At 39.2% G+C, this 23,375-nt stretch overlaps 1 protein-coding gene across 12 annotated transcripts in view; it reads left to right on the top strand.

Moving 5' to 3' along the window:
* Window positions 1-21,517, top strand: part of dmtn (dematin actin binding protein) — a 30,885-nt gene extending 9,368 nt beyond the window's left edge. For 6 of the 12 annotated variants that reach the window (XM_083568645.1, XM_083568646.1, XM_083568647.1 and 3 more), the window contains 12 exons: window positions 2,920-2,977; window positions 9,072-9,134; window positions 12,589-12,744; window positions 13,102-13,146; window positions 14,701-14,830; window positions 15,096-15,140; window positions 15,256-15,402; window positions 15,586-15,695; window positions 16,719-16,824; window positions 17,343-17,407; window positions 17,733-17,781; window positions 18,674-19,303. In XM_083568645.1, the coding sequence (XP_083424771.1) occupies window positions 2,969-2,977; window positions 9,072-9,134; window positions 12,589-12,744; window positions 13,102-13,146; window positions 14,701-14,830; window positions 15,096-15,140; window positions 15,256-15,402; window positions 15,586-15,695; window positions 16,719-16,824; window positions 17,343-17,407; window positions 17,733-17,781; window positions 18,674-18,834 (1,086 nt within the window). In that variant the 5' untranslated portion in view covers window positions 2,920-2,968 and the 3' untranslated portion in view covers window positions 18,835-19,303. Of the gene's footprint in view, window positions 1-2,919; window positions 2,978-9,068; window positions 9,135-12,588; window positions 12,745-13,101; window positions 13,147-14,700; window positions 14,831-15,095; window positions 15,141-15,255; window positions 15,403-15,585; window positions 15,696-16,718; window positions 16,825-17,342; window positions 17,408-17,732; window positions 17,782-18,673; window positions 19,304-19,554; window positions 19,621-20,326; window positions 20,408-21,120 lie in introns of those variants that run through there. The other 6 variants (XM_083568640.1, XM_083568641.1, XM_083568642.1 and 3 more) reach the window with 3 other exon arrangements.
* Window positions 21,518-23,375: the final 1,858 nt, after the last annotated feature.

Here is a 23,375-nt window from a genome sequence, read left to right as displayed (position 1 = left end):
TGTAAAACATAGCCAGACTGTCGGTTCTCTATTTCTTTTAGAAACCCACCAACATCTAAGTACATTTTGGAATTTATAAATAAAAATGAATAGAAATATAATTATACACATACTGTAGAGCATTTGAGCCTAAAATTATAAAAAAAATCTTGACTGTACAAAATTTTATAACTCCAAACTAATTTTTAATTTTTTTTTTTTTTTTATTATTATTTTATTATAATATTTTTCTCATATCTTAATGCACATTTGATCAAATTTAAACTATTGTTAAAAATACATCACTTTTTATTGTTAATACAGTAATAGGGAACAGTCATATAATCTAAAGTAAAGGACAGTGATGGCTCAGTGTAAAGCTTTGGGTTACTAATTAGACAGTCAAGGGTTCAGCTGGTATATGTGGAGAATTGTTCACTGTATTTTAACAAGTAAAGGTTTTATTCTTAAACAATCTTCCGTATTAATGACGATATTATTTATTTCCTTACATAGTATATAATGAGGTGTGCCATTCACTAGGCAGTATACTGAGGTCTAGCTTTAAAAGCCTGTATTAATGAACATTTATTTGTCAAATTTGATGCACTCAAAGAATCTGCTTTCTTTCTGTACAAGGAAGTGGTTGGTTTTTTTTAGCTTTTCTCAGCCTTGCATGGTAGTAAAACAAGAGCACAACACGACCCAACCAGGACGAGAAAAAAAAAAGAAATCTTTGCCGATAGAGCATCTTTCTCCTCTTTCCCATCTGAAGGGAAGTGAATTCAAAAAGCCTGCAGGCTCTCAGACCGTACTTGCAGTTAGCTGAATGTGCTCATGTCATAAAATATTTAAAGCAGTGGTTTCTACTTCTTTAGATGAAACTGAAATACAGCTAAATTAGCACATTTCACTGAACTCAAAAGCATTAGACTTTTCCTCTAGGCTCTCTCATGCTTCACTCATTACGCTGAATGCTAATGGACAATGCGATAAAGTACCATTAAGTAGTCATTAAGCCCATCACTTAATTTAATAGTTTACAAAAAGTCGGAATGCACTTTAAAGAACAGGTTTGATTCAACTGGTTATCATCATTTAATAGTACATTTAACTCAAAAATTAGCACTGATATTATCTGCTTTATTAGACTATATATTGCATAAATGTGTTTTAAATCTTACTTCTTTTAGGACAAAAGAACACAGTGCTGTGAGCTGGTTGAGTTTTTGTGCGAGCTGATAGAAATAAAACATTTCTTGACAGTGCACTCAGACAGGAGCGTGTCCATTTGACTCGGATAATAATAAGGCTGAAACAGAGGTGTAGGCCATCTTTTTCCCTTCACCTCAACATAAAGCACAAACCAAATTTATGACAAAACAGGATGTGACATCATGAGTTACACCTCGCTATTCCTCGGTATGCCTGCTCGTGTTAATGATGCACTGACTTAAGGTCATGGTCTGATTTTACACAGTTGTTGAGCTTACGTTAGGTAACACTGAGCATTCAACATGATTTCTCTTTAATGCAGAAAGAAAAGGGTTTTTTTTGGTTTTTTTTACATAATAATGAACATAGTAAATACTGTACATGTTTTACTTCATTACTAATTCTGAATCAGCAGCTTGATCTGAAATGTTTTGTTGAGACTAATTTGACAATGTTTTATATATTTCTAGAGGTATTTTCCCCCCACACTTTAGTCAACATAAAATCTCACTACAACAATAGAAAATCACTCAATCAAAGCTGAGGATATGGTTTAGCATAAAAAAAACCCAGATTTTTATAAATTTTATTAAGTATTTTAAGGAAAGAGTTTGCTAAATAAGAAACCAATTAAGATTACAGTAAAAACCCCAGTATTTGCTTTTCCAGTTACTGTGGTTTCACTTAACCGTAGTCGATCGCGGCCTGACATTTAAAATATTCCAGAAATACCTTGAACATTACTCTTTAAAGTGCATGCCATTCTGAATAACATCACACAGTTACACACAGGATCTTAATAGTATCTCTGTCGCTCTTACTTCATGCTTCATAGTAATACTGACATTTTTATACCAGAAAGTGCAAATAATTCCAGTACATGCTTTACAGACACAGTTCCTATGGTCATTGTTGCTGTATAACGGAACACCGTACACTGATGCAGTTGGTCTGACAGGAGACTGTGCTCAGGCCACATACACAGCTGAATACTGTCGCTACAGCAGTCCACGACCTTGAAACATGGTTTAAAGTGCAGTTCCGACACAAATTTATGTAAAGTCTGTGCTGAATAATAATGTGGTTCTGTGAGCTGTGGCCATGTCAAGCAGTCTGAATCTACTGCAAATAGGACAGTGGTAACTCAGTGGTTAAGATGTTGGACTTTTGATTAGAAGGTTGTAAGTTAAAATCCGAGTACCACTAAGTTACTACTTTTGGGCCCTTGAGCAAGGCTTCAATCCTTAACTGTTCAGATAAAATTTCCTTCGATTAAGTTGCTCTGGATAAGGTAGTCTGGCAAAAAAAAATGTATTATGTTAAATTTGGACCACCTCTGGACAAATGTGTCAAACAACACTTTCAAAAGCAAAATAATATTCTATATGAAGTATCATAAATATCTGAATAAATGGTGAGGAAATCTAAATCTAAGAGACACATGCATGTTCCTATTGTTTAAGTATAATTTGAAATTACATTTACTTATTTTGAATTTAATATAAGTTGAATATAATTTATTATGTAATAATTTTAATAATTTATTAAAATGGATAGAAATGTATTTAATTTGCAACCTCCTTTTTTAAAAAATCATTATTGATTTGTTTTTATAGAACTTATTTATTATTTATTATGTTCATATTTTATAATCTCCAAACAACATTGAGTGTCTCTTGGGTAATAGTATAAACTGGACTCAATCTTCTTCATGTTTTCTGACAGATCTGCAAAGGCCATTGGATAAAGAGAAAGGCTGTAGTGAACATTGGACATGCAAAAGGTGTGTTAACTGTTTGTATATATTTCATATTGTCCTTATTTTGGGCTTGATGGTCTGTTACAGTCTTATTTTGTTAAAACAGACCAGACTTTAACTAGAAAAAGCAATGCAGCAGTACTTTATTTCTATTCTACTGTATATACTATCTTCTACTGACCCTACACATAGCCCATACACAGCTCATACTGACACTACACACAGCTCATACTGACCCTACACATAGCCCATACACAGCTCATACTGACACTACACACAGCAACATACAGAGGTCATACTGACCCTACAAACAGCAACATACACAGCTCATACTGACCCTACACACAGCTCATACTGACCCTACACACAGCTCATACTGACCATACAAACAGCAACGTACAGAGATCATACTGACCCTACACACAGCTCATACTGACACTACACACAGCAACATACACAGCGCATACTGACACTACACACAGCTCATACTTACCCTACACATAGCCCATACACAGCTTATACTGACACTACACACAGCAACATACACAGCGCATACTGACACTACACACAGCTCATACCGACCCTACACATAGCCCATACACAGCTCATACTGACACTACACACAGCAACATACACAGCGCATACTGACACTACACACAGCAACATACACAGCGCATACTGACCCTACACACAGCAACATACAGAGATCATACTGACACTACACACAGCTCATACTGACACTACACACAGCAAAATACACAGCTCATACTGACCCTACACACAGCAACATACAGAGATCATGCTGACCCTACACACAGCTCATACTGACCCTACACACAGCAACATACAGAGATCATACTGACACTACACACAGCTCATACTGACACTACACACAGCAACATACACAGCTCATACTGACCCTACACACAGCAACATACAGAGATCATACTGACACTACACACAGCTCATACTGACACTACACACAGCCCATACACAGCTCATACTGACCCTACACACAGCTCATACTGACCCTACACACAGCCCATACACAGCTCATACTGACCCTACACACAGCTCATACTGACCCTACACACAGCTCATACTGACACTACACACAGCGCATACTGACACTACACACAGCTCATACTGACCCTACACACAGCTCATACTGACCCTACACACAGCAACGTACAGAGATCATACTGACCCTACACACAGCTCATACTGACCCTACACACAGCTCATACTGACCCTACACACAGCTCATACTGACCCTACACACAGCAACGTACAGAGATCATACTGACCCTACACACAGCTCATACTGACCCTACACACAGCAACATACAGAGATCATACTGACACTACACACAGCTCATACTGACCCTACACACAGCTCATACTGACCCTACACACAGCTCATACTGACCCTACACACAGCAACATACAGAGGTCATACTGACCCTACAAACAGCAACATACACAGCTCATACTGACCCTACACACAGCTCATACTGACCCTACACACAGCTCATACTGACCATACAAACAGCAACGTACAGAGATCATACTGACCCTACACACAGCTCATACTGACACCACACACAGCCCATACACAGCTCATACTGACCCTACACACAGCTCATACTGACCCTACACACAGCAACATACAGAGATCATACTGACACTACACACAGCTCATACTGACCCTACACACAGCTCATACTGACACCACACACAGCCCATACACAGCTCATACTGACCCTACACACAGCTCATACTGACCCTACACACAGCAACATACAGAGATCATACTGACACTACACACAGCTCATACTGACACTACACACAGCAACATACACAGCTCATACTGACCCTACACACAGCAACATACAGAGATCATACTGACCCTACACACAGCTCATACTGACCCTACACACAACAACATACAGAGATCATACTGACACTACACACAGCTCATACTGACACTACACACAGCATACACAGCTCATACTGACCCTACACACAGCAACATACAGAGATCATACTGACACTACACACAGTTCATACTGACCCTACACACAGCAACATACAGAGATCATACTGACACTACACACAGTTCATACTGACCCTACACACAGCTCATACTGACACCACACACAGCCCATACACAGCTCATACTGACCCTACACACAGCCCATACTGACCCTACACACAGCAACATACAGAGATCATACTGACACTACACACAGTTCATACTGACCCTACACACAGCTCATACTGACACCACACACAGCCCATACACAGCTCATACTGACCCTACACACAGCTCATACTGACCCTACACACAGCAACATACAGAGATCATACTGACACTACACACAGCTCATACTGACCCTACACACAGCTCATACTGACACCACACACAGCCCATACACAGCTCATACTGACCCTACACACAGCAACATACAGAGATCATACTGACACTACACACAGCTCATACTGACACTACACACAGCAAAATACACAGCTCATACTGACCCTACACACAGCAACATACAGAGATCATGCTGACCCTACACACAGCTCATACTGACCCTACACACAGCAACATACAGAGATCATACTGACACTACACACAGCTCATACTGACACTACACACAGCAACATACACAGCTCATACTGACCCTACACACAGCAACATACAGAGATCATACTGACACTACACACAGCTCATACTGACACTACACACAGCCCATACACAGCTCATACTGACACTACACACAGCCCATACACAGCGCATACTGACACTACACACAGCTCATACTGACCCTACACACAGCTCATACTGACCCTACACACAGAAACGTACAGAGATCATACTGACCCTACACACACCTCATACTGACCCTACACACAGCAACATACAGAGATCATACTGACACTACACACAGCTCATACTGACCCTACACACAGCTCATACTGACCCTACACACAGCTCATACTGACCCTACACACAGCAACATACAGAGGTCATACTGACCCTACAAACAGCAACATACACAGCTCATACTGACCCTACACACAGCTCATACTGACCCTACACACAGCTCATACTGACCATACAAACAGCAACGTTCAGAGATCATACTGACCCTACACACAGCTCATACTGACCCTACACACAGCTCATACTGACCCTACACACAGCAACATACAGAGGTCATACTGACCCTACAAACAGCAACATACACAGCTCATACTGACCCTACACACAGCTCATACTGACCCTACACACAGCTCATACTGACCATACAAACAGCAACGTACAGAGATCATACTGACCCTACACACAGCTCATACTGACCCTACACACAGCTCATACTGACCCTACACACAGCAACATACAGAGATCATACTGACACTACACACAGCTCATACTGACCCTACACACAGCTCATACTGACACCACACACAGCCCATACACAGCTCATACTGACCCTACACACAGCAACATACAGAGATCATACTGACACTACACACAGCTCATACTGACCCTACACACAGCTCATACTGACCCTACACACAGCTCATACTGACCCTACACACAGCAACATACAGAGGTCATACTGACCCTACAAACAGCAACATACACAGCTCATACTGACCCTACACACAGCTCATACTGACCATACCAACAGCAACGTACAGAGATCATACTGACCCTACACACAGCTCATACTGACACCACACACAGCCCATACACAGCTCATACTGACCCTACACACAGCTCATACTGACCCTACACACAGCAACATACAGAGATCATACTGACACTACACACAGCTCATACTGACCCTACACACAGCTCATACTGACCCTACACACAGCTCATACTGACCCTACACACAGCTCATACTGACCCTACACACAGCAACATACAGAGATCATACTGACACTACACACAGCTCATACTGACACTACACACAGCAACATACACAGCTCATACTGACCCTACACACAGCAACATACAGAGATCATACTGACCCTACACACAGCTCATACTGACCCTACACACAACAACATACAGAGATCATACTGACACTACACACAGCTCATACTGACACTACACACAGCAACATACACAGCTCATACTGACCCTACACACAGCAACATACAGAGATCATACTGACACTACACACAGTTCATACTGACCCTACACACAGCTCATACTGACACCACACACAGCCCATACACAGCTCATACTGACCCTACACACAGCCCATACTGACCCTACACACAGCAACATACAGAGATCATACTGACACTACACACAGTTCATACTGACCCTACACACAGCTCATACTGACACCACACACAGCCCATACACAGCTCATACTGACCCTACACACAGCAACATACAGAGATCATACTGACACTACACACAGCTCATACTGACCCTACACACAGCTCATACTGACACCACACACAGCCCATACACAGCTCATACTGACCCTACACACAGCAACATACAGAGATCATACTGACCCTACACACAGCTCATACTGACCCTACACACAGCAACATACAGAGATCATACTGACACTACACACAGCTCATACTGACACTACACACAGCAACATACACAGCTCATACTGACCCTACACACAGCAACATACAGAGATCATACTGACACTACACACAGTTCATACTGACCCTACACACAGCCCATACACAGCTCATACTGACACTACACACAGCAACATACAGAGGTCATACTGACCCTACACACAGCTCATACTGACCCTACACACAGCAACATACACAGCTCATACTGACCCTACACACAGCTCATACTGACCCTACACACAGCAACATACACAGCTCATACTGACCCTACACACAGCTCATACTGACCCTACACACAGCAACATACACAGCTCATACTGACCCTACACACAGCTCATACTGACCCTACACACAGCAACATACAGAGATCATACTGACACTACACACAGTTCATACTGACCCTACACACAGCCCATACACAGCTCATACTGACACTACACACAGCAACATACAGAGGTCATACTGACCCTACACACAGCTCATACTGACACTACACACAGCTCATACTGACCCTACACACAGCAACATACACAGCTCATACTGACCCTACACACAGCTCATACTGACCCTACACACAGCAACATACACAGCTCATACTGACCCTACACACAGCTCATACTGACCCTACACACAGCAACATACACAGCTCATACTGACCCTACACACAGCAACATACAGAGATCATACTGACACTACACACAGTTCATACTGACCCTACACACAGCCCATACACAGCTCATACTGACACTACACACAGCCCATACACAGCTCATACTGACACTACACACAGCAACATACAGAGGTCATACTGACCCTAACACAGCTCATACTGACCCTACACACAGCAACATACACAGCTCATACTGACACTACACACAGCTCATACTGACCCTACACACAGCAACATACAGAGATCAAACTGACACTACACACAGCTTATACTGACCCTACACACAGCAACTTACAGGTCATACTGACCCTACACACAGCTCATACTGACACTACACACAGCAACTTACAGAGGTCATACTGACCCTACACACAGCTCATACTGACACTACACACAGCTCATACTGACACTACACACAGCTCTACACTGGAAGATCCCAGTCACTGCTGTAACTCAGCATAACTGGATTGTGTTCACAGTATTTTCTTTATTATTTTACTACTTCCATGGCAGATTTCTCTTCAACATGAATTTTCCACAAAATGTTGATCAAGAAAAAGAAGTGCTTACACTTTTGTTTTCAGGAGCTAACAGCAAAATCTGGTTATCTTTGATGATCGGATCTGTTTTGTTGACTGTGCCTTGTAATTTAATGATGAACTCCTGCATCCTGACTTTGAACCTCCTTTAGTGAGGAGCATTTCAGCTTGACTGATCATGCTTGAAATATATCTGATCCAAGCACTGTCACTGAGTCCATGCTAAACCATGATCTGGTTTATGAATCATGACTTTTGATATTTTGTATTGACCCAGCAGGCAGTGACGGCCCCATCTTCTCGGGGTCCTAGTGCCCCAGGATCACCAGCCACTTCCATTGTGGTAGGTCAATTTAATCATCATGAGCATCTACATTAAATGTGTCCAATCTTTACCTTAAAGGGCTGGCATTGTGCATAGTGCAGCTTTTTATTTCAATCATTTAAGGGGCAAACATGATAATTAAAATGAACAGCTAGAATTAAGTGTGGGCTTGCTTGGTTGGAATGAAAACCTGGAATTCCAACTTGGTGGAAAAGATTGGGCACCCCTGATCTACAAACTATATATACAGTGGGTACGGAAAGTATTCAGACCCCCTTAAATTTTTCACTCTGTTATATTGCAACCATTTGCTAAAATCATTTAAGTTCATTCTTCTTCCTCATGAATGTACACACAGCTCCCCATATTGACAGAAAAACACAGAATTGTTGACATTGTTGCAGATTTATTAAAAAAGAAAAACTGAAATATCACATGGTCCTAAGTATTCAGACCCTTTGCTGTGACACTCATATATTTAACTCAGGTGCTTTCCATTTCTTCTGATCATCCTTGAGATGGTTCTACACCTTAATTTGAGTCCAGCTGTGTTTGATTATACTGATTGGACTTGATTAGGAAAGCCACACACCTGTCTATATAAGACCTTCCAGATCACAATGCATGTCAGAGCAAATGAGAATCATGAGGTCAAAGGAACTGCCTGAAGAGCTTAGAGACAGAATTGTGGCAAGGCACAGATCTGGCCAAGGTTACAAAAAGATTTCTGCTGCACTTAAGGTTCCTAAGAGCACAGTGGCCTCCATAATCCTCAAATGGAAGACGTTTGGGACGACCAGAACCCTTCCTAGAGCTGGCCGTCCGGCCAAACTGAGCTATCGGGGGAGAAGAGCCTTGGAGAGAGAGGTAAAGGAGAACCCAAAGATCACTGTGGCTGAGCTCCAGAGATGCAGTCAGGAGATGGGAGAAAGTTGTAGAAAGTCAACCATCACTGCAGCCGTCCACCAGTCGGGGCTTTATGGCAGAGTGGCCCGACGGAAGCCTCTCCTCAGTGTAAGAAACATGAAAGCCCGCATGGAGTTTGCTAAAAAACACCTGAAGGACTCCAAGATGGTGAGAAATAAGATTCTCTGGTCTGATGAGACCAAAATAGAACTTTTTGGCCTTAATTCTAAGCGGTATGTGTGGAGAAAACCAGGCACTGCTCATCACCTGTCCAATACAGTCCCAACAGTGAAGCATGGTGGTGGCAGCATCATGCTGTGGGGGTGTTTTTCAGCTGCAGGGACAGGACGACTGGTTGCACTCGAGGGAAAGATGAATGCGGCCAAGTACAGGGATATCCTGGACAAAAACCTTCTCCAGAGTGCTCTGGACCTCAGACTGGGCCGAAGGTTTACCTTCCAAAAAGACAATGACCCTAAGCACACAGCTAAAATAACGAAGGAGTGGCTTCACAACAACTCCGTGACTGTTCTTGAATGGCCCAGCCAGAGCCCTGACTTAAACCCAATTGAGCATCTCTGGAGAGACCTAAAAATGGCTGTCCACCAACGTTTACCATCCAACCTGACAGACCTGGAGAGGACCTGCAAGGAGAAATGGCAGAGGATCCCCAAATCCAGGTGTGAAAGACTTGTTGCATCTTTCCCAAAAAGACTCCTGGCTGTATTAGATCAAAAGGGGGCTTCTACTAAATACTGAGCAAAGGGTCTGAATACTTAGGATTATGTGATATTTCAGTTTTTCTTTTTTAATAAATCTGCAACAATGTCAACAATTCTGTGTTTTTCTGTCAGTATGGGGTGCTGTGTGTACATTCATGAGGAAGAAGAATTAACCTAAATGATTTTAGCAAATGGCTCAATATAACAAAGAGTGAAAAATTTAAGGGGGTCTGAATACTTGAAAAGATACTAAAATGACTGCTGGAATGTGAGGGGTGTGTGTGTGTGTGTGTGTGTGTGTGTATATATATATATATATATATTACATACACACACACACACACACACACAGACACACACACACACACACACCCCTCACATTCCAGCAGTCATTTTAGTATCTTTTCAAGTAACAATACTATAATAAATTAATCGGATATAGCAGTACATATTTACTTTTCTCTTAAAAATAACTCAACACATTACTGTCAAAAGAACTGCCAACAAAAGTGAGTACACCCTAAGTCATAACAGCTGTACGTCATTTAATCATGCAAAGCCACATGTTTTATTCATCATGTTCATATTTTTGTCTCCTTGTCAGGACCATACAAATCTACTGTGTGTATCTTGTATTACAGCAGTTAAAATGTGGTGCTTTAAATACAATTCTCATTCTTATACTGACCACTGGATGTTCAACATGGCACCTCATGGCAAAGAACTTGATTTGAGAATTAGAATTCTTGCTCTCCACAAAGATGGTGTAGGCTATAAGAAAATTGTTAACACACTGAATCTGAGTTACAGAACAGTGGTCAGGGTCATACAGAGGTTTTTCAAGACGGGTTCCATTTAGGCCTCGCAAGGGTCCATCAATGAAGTTGAGTCCTCGTGTGTCAGGTGCAGAAGTTGCTTCAAAAAACAGACGCATGAGTGCTGCAGCATTGCTTCAGAGGTTGCAAAAGCGGAAGACCATAAGCCCTGCCCACTGCATCAATTGCATGGCTGACATCCCAGAAGGGAGCGTCTTCTGAAGCTAACGCACAAGAAAGCCTGCAAAGTTTGCCCTGCCCAGGAGCATGAATTACTGGAACCACGTCCCATGGTCTGATGAGACCAAGATAAACTTGTTTGGCTCAGATTGTGTCCAGCATTGGTGGAGCACCAAGAAAATTGTCTTGCCTACAGTTAAGCATGGTGGTGGTAGCCTCATGTTCTGTAGCTACATGAGTGCTGCTGGTACTGAAGCCCTCCATTCAGAAACTGGGCCAAAATGGCAGCTTTCCAACATAAAAACGACCCCAAACACACCACCAAGATGATAACTGCCTTTCTGAAGGTAAAGGTGATGGAGTGGCCAAGTATGTCTCCAGACCTGAACCTTTTTGAGCACCTGTGTGGGATCCTCAAGCAGAAGGTGGAGAAGCGTCATGTGTCTAACATCCATCAGCTCCATGATGTCATTGTGGATGAATGGAAGAGAATCCCAGCAACAACCTGTGCAACTCTGGTGAATTCCATGCCCAGGAGGATTAAGGCAGTGATGGATAATGATGGTGCTCACACAACATATTGACACTTTAGACACAGTTTTAACATGTTCACTTAGGGTGTACTTTTGTTAGGAGCTAGTTTGACAGTAATGGTTTATGATGAGTTTATTACTCATACTTATACTGTGTGTGTGTGTGTGTGTGTGTGTGTGTGTGTGTGTGTGTGTGTGTGTGTGTGTGTGTGTGTGTGCGTTTGTGTGTGCGTGTGTAAAATCTTATAAAAGTCACAAAATCAATAAGCAGTGGATAAAAACATAATAAAGAGCTCATTTGGTTTCTCTCCTTCAGGCCAGAATGGATAATAAGGTGATCGGATATAAAGACTTAGCAGCAATTCCTAAAGACAAAGCCATCCTGGAAGTAGAGAGGCCTGACCTGATGGTGTATGAACCTCATTTCAATATGGCAGCTTTGGATCGTATTAGTCAGTCCACGAGCAGAGAGGTCAGTAAGTCTCCGAGAGGTTTTCATCATAATCAACCATGAATAATTAGGCTGCTGTGTATGACTTTTAGTTTTACCACAGCTCTGTTAAATTCTCTAATCTGATTGGTCAGATGTTGATTAACTTTTTTTACAGCCTCACAGTGGATATAAATAATAATATAATGAACTTTAGGGTTGTACTGTTGCTTTGTAAAGTGTATGAAGTAGGATATTTCTTGTTATTTATGTTCAGTGTTAAAAACCAATAGACTTTTGAATGTGCACAGAGGCTGTATAACCTGTACATACTGGATGGAGAATTAACGCGTGCGTCTTTGTGTGGATGTGTGTGTTCTCGCTCTTATTCTCCTCTAGAGATCAATGTCACCTCATTCCATCTCTCCTCCGCCTTCCCCAGAGGTGAGTCATCGAGTTATATGAAGTCATTGTACAAATAGAAATGTTTAATGCTATTTTATTGCTCTACTCTACTTTATCCTTACATATGATTAAAACTACAATCTCATGTGCTAATTGGTGGTATGATAGCCTACAGTGATAATGAAATCTGTTTTATATAATATTACATTATATCATGGTTTGCCTGAATACTCAGATCTGATTGGCTGGAAGCGCTGCATTTAAACGGCACTGTAGTCCCGGTCAGTTTAACTTCGCTTCAATTCGGGTGGTTATTTCGGCATTCGCACATTAAAAGTGCGTAACGTACACCTAGCTATAGATTATTCCTTCTTTATATTACACAATCTCGGCACAATTGCGCACATCACCATGGATATACAGACATTGTTCTGCAATTTTACACAGTGTACCTAACTAAAAGATTGCTGTCAAATTCTATTTGTGTCTTTCAGTGACACAAACACTGCATATTAATGAATAAATGGTGTTGAAGGTAGTAACCTGTCACAGATTTGAGTAGCAGGTTAAAATGGCTCAACAAAGGCAACATCTAACACCTATCCAAGAACATAAGATCAATCACAGGGCTTTGCAATGTATTCAAAACATTCAGATATATATTAAAGTGAAATGGATTACACATGCACATCAGAATAAATATTTCTTGCTTGAGTTGTTTGTTTATAATTTCCTGAATAGAAAAAATATATACTTTTTTGGGGGCAATTAAATGTGTAATTGAATATATTCAGAAAAAAACTCATTTATTAATTAGCAATTAATAATCCTCCAAAATAATCCACCCAAATTTGCTATAGTGAATATTTCATTGAGATTTGTGCCTATTCAACCAAAACCAGAACTGTAAGTGCTAATCTGGAGTCAGTTTTGTCCAGTAAAAAGTGTCCAGTTTTTTTTTTGGTTTTTTTTTTACAAGGTTTTATTTTTATTAGTCTGCTGGATTCAGTCCAGACTGTGGGCGGCTGCCAGTTGGAGTAAATCAGAGCGAGACCTCTACAGTGTCAGATTGGACGATCTGTAGTCTGGCGATGTTAAAATACAACTTTGCTGACTCAGTGTTAGTGTGATGTAAAAGACGAGCTATGTCTAGACATATGACAGATCACAAGTGCACTTATAATGTGTGGTATTATTGAAGATAGGATATATTTAGGACTTTACAAGCATCAGGCATCCCTGTTTTAAAAGGGAAAAAGCTTCAAAAGTAACATCAAAACATTAAAATCATTAAAACAAGTCCAGTCTAGCAGACATTATTATGTGATACAATGATAATTAATGCATCTCGGTTCCGATATTCTGGCAATTTTATTTTATTATGTTTTTTAAGTTAACACTATTAAAACTAATGAATTGGTAGATCTTTGTTTGAGCGGAGATATTAGAAGTAAACTGTATGATTGTTGTGCAGCAGATTATACTACTACTCTTGAATTAGCTGGCAGCTTAATTCAGGCTATTCTGTAATACAAAAAACACTGATTTAATAGATTTATGAAACGTGCTCATCCTTTTATTTGTTTATTGCAGATATTCTACTCTAAAGAGAAGGAGTGGGTGGAACATGACTCACCTAGCACATCCTCCATGGACTCGACTGTGCAGGTCCGCAAAACTAGCACTTCATCCCGAGGACCCATACAGCACTTCCACAGACCAGGTAAGTGAGCTCACCTGTGCTGAATCAGCCTGAAACATCACCTCGACAGAGCATGTTCAATTACTGACCGGTTCTGAACAGGTCCAATAACTTACCTGTGCTAAACTTGTACAGTATGATAACTGTATAATATCACATAATATAGAATGATAACTGACCTTTAATTGAGATGTCCAAACATATTTAATAACTCACCTGCACTGAACAGGTAACTCTCTAAACACCGTATTTGATCGGTTCTAATGTGTTGGTTTTTTTTCTCCAGACAATGGAGCCAACATATACAGCAAGCCTCCTATTTACAAACATGGTACAGTATCACCCCCCATCTCTTTAATCATGATATTATGATGCAGGAACATTAAGATTTATAGGCTGTTATTTTACTGATGGTTATTTAATAAATACCTCTTTCTCCCTTGCAGAGGGAACAACAGCATCCCATAATAAGCATAAAGATGAGGTCATCATCTTGTCCTCTAAGTTCCCAGCAGCCCAGCCTCCTGATCCCAGCCAGCCATCCAAAATAGAGACGGAGTACTGGCCCTGCCCTCCATCACTGGCTAGCGTGGGTAAGCTAGCAGTAAAGAAGAACATAAAACTGTAGATATGTGTGTATATACAGTATATATAAAATATGATGAAATCTTAAAGTTATATAAGATTTTATTTTTAAATAAACATAAAAAATGTAATGTGTTTATTATAAACCTGACATATGCAGTTAAGCATGCTGCATGTCTGTGTCTCTGTAGAGATTGAATGGAGGAAGAAAGCAGCAGAACAGGGCAAAGCTGAAGAGGACGATGAATTTGAGGATCTGACTGAGGATGCAAAGAGGCTACAGGAGCAGGAACTTAACAAAGTAAGAGCACAGACACACCCACACAACACCAGTCAGACATTCGATATCACAGACAGCACTTAAAGAGGCTTTTACCTGAAACATGGCGTTTTTTTAGACTTTTGTTCAAGCTTATGATGTTTTAATAAGTAAGTCTAATGCCACTAGTAACAAATCAACCAAAATTCAAACCCAAATACTTAAATATAAATTTAAGATCTAATGGCACTTAAAAGCGAGTAGAAATCAATAAAACATGTAAGGAAATGATCTGCTGTAATAGAAATTAATTAATGATGTGATGTGGCCTATAATAAAGCGGAACTATTATTACCACCTCAAACTGCCTTTAACACAACATTGTGAAACTTTAATTGCTCTTATACCACTGCAGTTTGGCAGAAATTCTAATTTATTTATTATAGAAGCACATAATTCATTATCCATATAAAGTTGCTTTTGATGTTGTGGAATGTTATCTCTTACGTTATAGCACCTGGAAATAGTGCAATGGTTCATCAGTTCTTCTTAAAGTTCAACCTGTTAGTGAGAAACACTCCATTCTGAGACTTTCATCTGGCAAAAATTGCTACATGAATGTCTCCTTATATAGAGCTTTTATCAACTAGTTTCAATTTTATATTTTGTTAGATGATCCATTATTTGTCTAATCTGATGTAAGAATTCAATGCGGTTATAAAATAAGACAAATATTAAATATTGCAGGAGGTGTAAAAAGCGTGTACTAGTTACATGCATGTACTGTAGTATAAACTGCTATTTATTATTATTTATGTTTTATACAGTATAGACAATAACAAAATTTTTTTTGCATAATATATTTTTAAATGTCCTTCTTTGAATAACAGCTCTTATAATGCTGTTGTGATCTTCTCATCCTCATTGAAAATGAGAAGCTGTTTTCCTGATTTACTGAAAATCTTCACAATGGGCAGATAAGCAGATGATTATACTGCAAATGTATCATCCCACTACAGCTTGCCCTGGGTATGGTGCACATCTCTGATTACAATTCACTTTCAGATCCAGTCCAACTTGGGTAAGCTGATCCTAAAAGAGGAAATAGAGAAATCAGTGCACATCCGGAGGAAAACACGCTCACTGCCCGACAGGACACACATGATCTTGGGTGAGTGATGGCCTAACAGTGTATTGTGTTGATGTTTTTTTAGAGAGTCTGCATGTGCTGATAATGAGCACATTGTAATCTCTACCAAAATGAGGTTCAGAACAGCTCAGCAAAAGACTCTTAGTGGTTACACTTAAGGTGTTTTGCATATTGGAGACCTGGAACATTCTAAAACCAGCCTGCAAAACTGAAGAGCTACTTTCTCATGTCAGGAGTGAGGACAAATAACACATATATATATAAAAAAAACAATAATGTCTGATTATTAGTTATTTAAAATCTTTTGTACAGAGGAGACAGTCATTTCTAGCACAAAGCTATCTTCAGGAGATTTTAAAAGTGTTGTACCAAAGGTTCCAGCTGTATAGATTGTTGTACCTGCTTACGATTATTTGATTGATCGCCTAAAAAAAAAAAAAAAAAAGATGCATTGGTCGTGAATATGTAATTATGTATGCAATGTTTGGTTATGTGAACAGATGTGTAATCAATGTTATTTTCCTTTTTTATGGCTGCAGGTTCATCCAGTGGTACATCCAAATCTGCCACTCTGCCAACCTGCAGTCGCTCTGGCCTTTCACGGGTACCCACAATGCTTTACCCTTCCTCGCTCATCCTCTTATTCTCATATACGCATGTTAGGGCTGATAAAGGCCAGATAAAGGCCATTTAAGGGTCATTTATGTGTCACGTAAAAAAAGAAAAGAAAGCATTGTAATTATTGTTCTTTTATTGTTTGGAAATCTGTAAAATCATTCAATCACAATTTCAGCTTTGGTTTCAGCCTTAGAAAAAATACAGCTCAGAGTTAGTTATAATACACAACCACAAGGAATAACAAGATCAGGTTGGTTCTATGTAGTGACATTGGGTGCTCATTTTCACTATTGCTTGTTTCCTGTTTATAGTTGCAGTCCGCTGAATTCGCCTCCACAGACAGTGAAAAAACCAGAACAGGTAAATAAAAAAAAATAATTAATAAATAGAGAATAGCTGTAATCCGATCCCCTGTAACTGTAAATCATATTCCACTATGCATCTCAAAAAAAAAAAAAAAAAAAAACAGCACACGACACACAAAAAAATTAATAAATAAAAGATCTATGCAATGAATGTTCAGATATTCTGTATTGGAGGCATTGTTTCTTAGACATTCTTAAATCTATACCCAAATGACCAGGGATTAAGCGAGCTGAGATTGTGTTTTTCCGTCTCATAACTGATAGTATATTGCTCCTCACTGTCATTATAATATAATACATTGCCTATTTATTGTATGAATATAGGCTATATTGCATTTTGTAATTTGCTCTTTAACTCTGATGTTGCTACTTTTACCTACTTTGCTCACTGTAGCCTGTAAAAAATTATTTTTCATATATAGTATAAGTGAATATAAATTAATTAACAGCAGGAAGGCAAAGGCAAGAGCAAGTATTAAATATAGGTCAGACCTAAATTCTTAATACTTATGTCAAATACGACAAGAAACAGTGTTATAACTGGACACTCCAGATAATCGTCCCCCTGCACTGCATTCAGATCGAAGGCTCTTTAGTACCCTAGGCGGAGTTTTTCAGTGATGTTTGTGCTTCTAACATAAAGCCTATCACATGAGGAACGTGTGCAGTTGTCTATTGTGAATATGTACATTTTAAAAGCAGGGGATACAGAACTGCTGAATACATGTTTATGTCACAAATACTGTAAATGTAGAAGTTTTTTATTATTATCACAATCATTTTTCTAAAAAGACCTTTGATATGTTTTATATGTATTCATCGATATAATGCAATATTCTATCACTGACTCTCTGCCTTTCTCCTTATGCTGTTACTCTGTTTCTCAGGACTGCAGGTAAAGCTCACTCTTTGCATTATTACATGCTCGTCGCTGCTGGTAGAAACCGTAGGAAAATCTTGTCTACGATTTTCTGCATGCCCCCCTCTTCTTGAATCTCCTTTTTTTGTCACTAAAGTAGATGGGTTTCCCTTTATTCATTCTTCTTAACTCATTTAATTTGAACTTTTTGCAAGTAGAGAGTGACATGCAGAACTTAGTGGATTCTCATTTACAGAAAAAACATTTTGACTAATGCTCTTTATTAAGAGCGGTTCCCTGGTGGACCCCTAATGGGAGAAGCCGAAAGAAAAGTAGTAGTAGTAGCTTTTTATTAAGAGCAAATCTGACTCTAAAAACAGCCTGTACATTAACACTAAATGTTCAGGACAGTGGCAGGGCTTGTTTGGATACATTGCAAATCTGTTGACTAATTCGTGAAACTTCAGTTCATTTGTTATTTAGGACACACTACAGTCTTGCACTCATACTGCAGCCAAGTGGTTTTGGCCGGCTTTAGATTTTAACATTATTATCAGTAGTATTGTTGTGCAGAGTGTTTTCACAGGAAGGTTTTAGACAGATGCCAAAAGAATTTCTTCCTCGGGTTTAATTAAAAGATAAGCTAGTATCAAAAGCAGTAAGGTCAACAAAAATAAAACCATTTGCATTTAGCACTTGGAAAGCTGTCCACTCCACACTCTTGTCACGCTCCGCTTGCAACACCTTTGGCTTTATAAAGACATTAAGAGCTTTCATTTCTGTGAGGTCCTCTTGATAAAAAGGGCTTTCACACTGAAGCCTGACAATCTGCAGTGACTGTGCAGTTGACTGTGTGCATTCTGTGTGTGGCTGTGTGTGGTGCTCCACTCTCGAATCCGTTTTGTGTAGAACGGAGACACTCTGAGAGGGAGAATGGATCGAGGAAACTCACTGCCTAGCATGCTGGAGCAGAAGGTGAGGCCGAGTTCAGAATATCAAGAGCTCCTCGAAATTTCGCCATATTTCCTTGTGAATCTCATGCTTCATACTTATATCTCATAATCCTGCTCTATCATGGAATGGCATGTGCAATAAGACATGGCCTGGAAATGACATATTACTAAAAAAAAAAGTTGCATATGCATCATGATTTTTAGCTGAATGCATACTTCTCTCCCATTAGATATTTAACACAAAATGCATATAGATTTTGTTTATTTCATGTGTGACACTGCCAGCTGTCAGAAACATATATGTATGTAAGCAGCCTGAGACTCAATACAATATGGTACAAGCTCTTTTTTTCAGTTGTTATTCCATATATATGGCTGGATTTACTACTAAAAATACTGGCTTTGAGAATCGAGTCTCATGTTTCCTTTAACTTTATCTTGGCCTGACTCAAAGGCACAATAGGACACTTCACCTGGTCTAAAAGGAACAGAGGCCATGCCTCCTTCACTGAGACTGACAGGCACACTCAGACACTGCACTTCACTGTGGCTGCCACTGAGGCAACACCTCCTTTACTAAGACTGACTGATACAGGGGCCACACCTCCATCACCAAGACTGACAGACACTGAGGCCACACCTCTGTCAATGTTACTATTTTAACCTCTAGCTTCTATATTAACCTCTATTCCGAATACTTAAAAACTTTTCCTGTGTTTCCTTTTCAGGTTTATCCTTATGAAATGCTTATTGTAAACCACAGAGGGCGCTGTAAACTTCCACCTGGAGTAGACAGAACCAGACTAGAGGTATGCTTTTCCTAGTATTTAATACTCAATAATTAATTGTTTACAAGTGGATGTTTTATTCAACTTATATCTCAATAACATTCTAATGAATTTTATTAACATAATTAAACATCTCTATTGAGCTATTTTCAAATCACACAAAACTTGCAATTCAACCCTGTTGTGACATTTGGCTAGAATGTGACTGACCTCCAGCAGAGGTATATGTGTGTATTTGTGTGAATTCCATACAGATCCTGTATAAGTTGTGGCTACAGATTTGATAACTTCAGAATCAGTGCATTATAATTAAGAAGGGATTTGCGTTGTAGTTAGCACTAGTGACGGTTCATTAATGAATGATTTGTTAATTTTGTACGAGTCTTTAAACACATATACATAATCGGACCTATAGTGAAAGTTTGTGAATGTAGACATGTTGGAGGATCTGCTTGTAACATTTTTTTTCTGATCAAAGGAACAAAAATCCATTCATTTAGATGAACGAAATTCAAAGGAGCAAGTCACTTAAATGATCCGATCTTCCCATTACTAGTTGCTGTAGTAGCACTAGTGTCCGAGCTGCTGTTACAGAGCCTTTTGACCAATCATATTTGAGAATTTTGAGCGTTAAATACTGATTGTTGAACAGTGAATACTGCATCAGACTTTTGAACTACAATGTTTGTGTCCTGTAATTGCTCGTACCTTTGTTTCTGATATCTTCCCCACAGAGGCATCTGTCTCCTGAAGAGTTCCAGAGCTTATTTGGGATGCCGATTGCAGAATTCGATCGTTTGTCGCTGTGGAAAAGAAATGATCTCAAGAAAAAAGTCTTGCTTTTCTAACACAAATGATCTGCCTATGGACAAAAAGCATTCTCTGATACTTACACATCTCAGACATTTCAGGATAAGTAAACCATACATATCCGACACATATCATACAGCTTGTGTATGTCTGTTATAGACCTGTGCTTTGTGTGCAGTAAGTCAAAATACAAATTAACATATCTGTATTTTATAAAGTAGAGGTCAAAAATCACAACCCTCTTCTCCTGAAGATCTGCCTTCCTATAAACCTTCCTTTTCCATTAGTGTATATATATATATATATATATATATATATATATATATATATATATATATATATATATATATATATATATATATATATATATATATATAAAATAAGCAATTGTATGTTAGAATTGCTTTGCAAGTGCTCAGTTTCACTACTACTCTCAGCCTCCTTATACCCTTCCCCTGAAACCTTGCCTGTGTTTTTATGTAAATTGAACACTCAGCCAGAGCAGTAGGAACAGCTGAAATGATTACTTCAGAGATTTACACACTGAATGTAAATACTGACTTGCTATCCTGTTCAAATCCTAATTAATTTGCAGAATAATTAATAGGATGGTGACTTGGGTGGTGTTGCTGTGTCACAGCTCTGTGGTTCATGGAGCTTTGCAGCTAAATTTTTCCAGTCTTCTCCAGCCTCCCAAAGACATGCTGGTAAGCATATTGGCTGCTGTACATTTCCCTTAGCATCCCATTCAGGGTGTATCCCACATCATATCCAGGGTTTCTGAGATAGGCTTTGCTTCCTCTGCGACACAGATTTGCTTATTGAAGAGAAATGAACAGATGAGTAAAGCCATGCAGATTTATAAATTGTCATGTAGAGAGAGGGGAGTGAGAGGAATGTTTTATAGCATGAACACAGACAATCATGTTAGATTTTAGGGCAAGGCATCATCACTGAAGGCTTTATCTACCCTGACAGTTGATCAGGTCTCATTATGTACTCCACAATTCTACATGGTTACACACCTCCTTACCAAAGAAATCAGTAATCCAACAGCATACTGATTGCAAATGAATAGTGAATTAATTTGTTTATTTTACATTGTTTTTAAACAATTGTTTTTTTCCATTCAAACAAAAATCAATCATAGCGTGATTTTTCACCTCTCTCTTGAACAACGAGTGGGACATTGTGACTGGGATGTCTTTTGAAGCTGGTAGTATGATATTAAAGCCTGTGCTTGCTTAAATACCCAACATCAATAAGACTTGCCTGCAGTAACTGTAGCCACAATATTTCTCTAACTTTCTATAACCACTCAAAATAAATCATAGCACAGAGCAATGTCATTATAGTATGGTCAAAAAAACAGAGAAGGGAAGTGGGCAAAAGGAGCTGATGTGGGTGAATTAACACAGAAAAGGAATGGAGGTAGGTAAATCTTCAGTAGTAGATTTTGCTGATTTATGATAATATATAATATTAACACTGTAAAACAGCTCAACAATACACTTACATTCTATGAAGAAAATATCATACACATATAACACTTTAAAGACTGTAGTTCTTAGCAAACTGCTTCTAAAATCCCGGATTATCGCCTTATTCCTTTTATATTAGTGAGATTCTCAAAGTGCCCAGTTCAATGTATAATATAATATAAATGTGTGTGTGTATATACAGTACAGACCAAAAGTTTGGACACACCTTCTCATTCAAAGAGTTTTCTTTATTTTCATGACTATGAAAATTGTAGATTCACACTGAAGGCATCAAAACTATGAATTAACACATGTGGAATTATATATGGAATTATATACATAACAAAAAAGTGTGAAACAACTGAAAAATGTCATATTCTAGGTTCTTCAAAGTAGCCACCTTTTGCTTTGATTACTGCTTTGCACACTCTTGGCATTCTCTTGATGAGCTTCAAGAGGTAGTCACCTGAAATGGTCTTCCAACAGTCTTGAAGGAGTTCCCCGAGAGATGCTTGGCACTTGTTGGCCCTTTCAGCACCCCATCACTCTTCTTCTTGGTCAAATAGCCCTTGATGCCTTCAGTGTGACTCTACAATTTTCATAGTCATGAAAATAAAGAAAACTCTTTGAATGAGAAGGTGTGTCCAAACTTTTGGTCTGTACTGTATATATATATTTACACAACCCTAATTTACGTT

The sequence above is a fragment of the Silurus aristotelis genome (assembly GCF_946808225.1).
Source record: "Silurus aristotelis genome assembly, chromosome: 18".
NCBI lineage: Eukaryota > Metazoa > Chordata > Actinopteri > Siluriformes > Siluridae > Silurus > Silurus aristotelis.
Note: the sequence above shows the minus strand (reverse complement) of the source record. Positions and strands in the feature narration are given on the sequence as shown.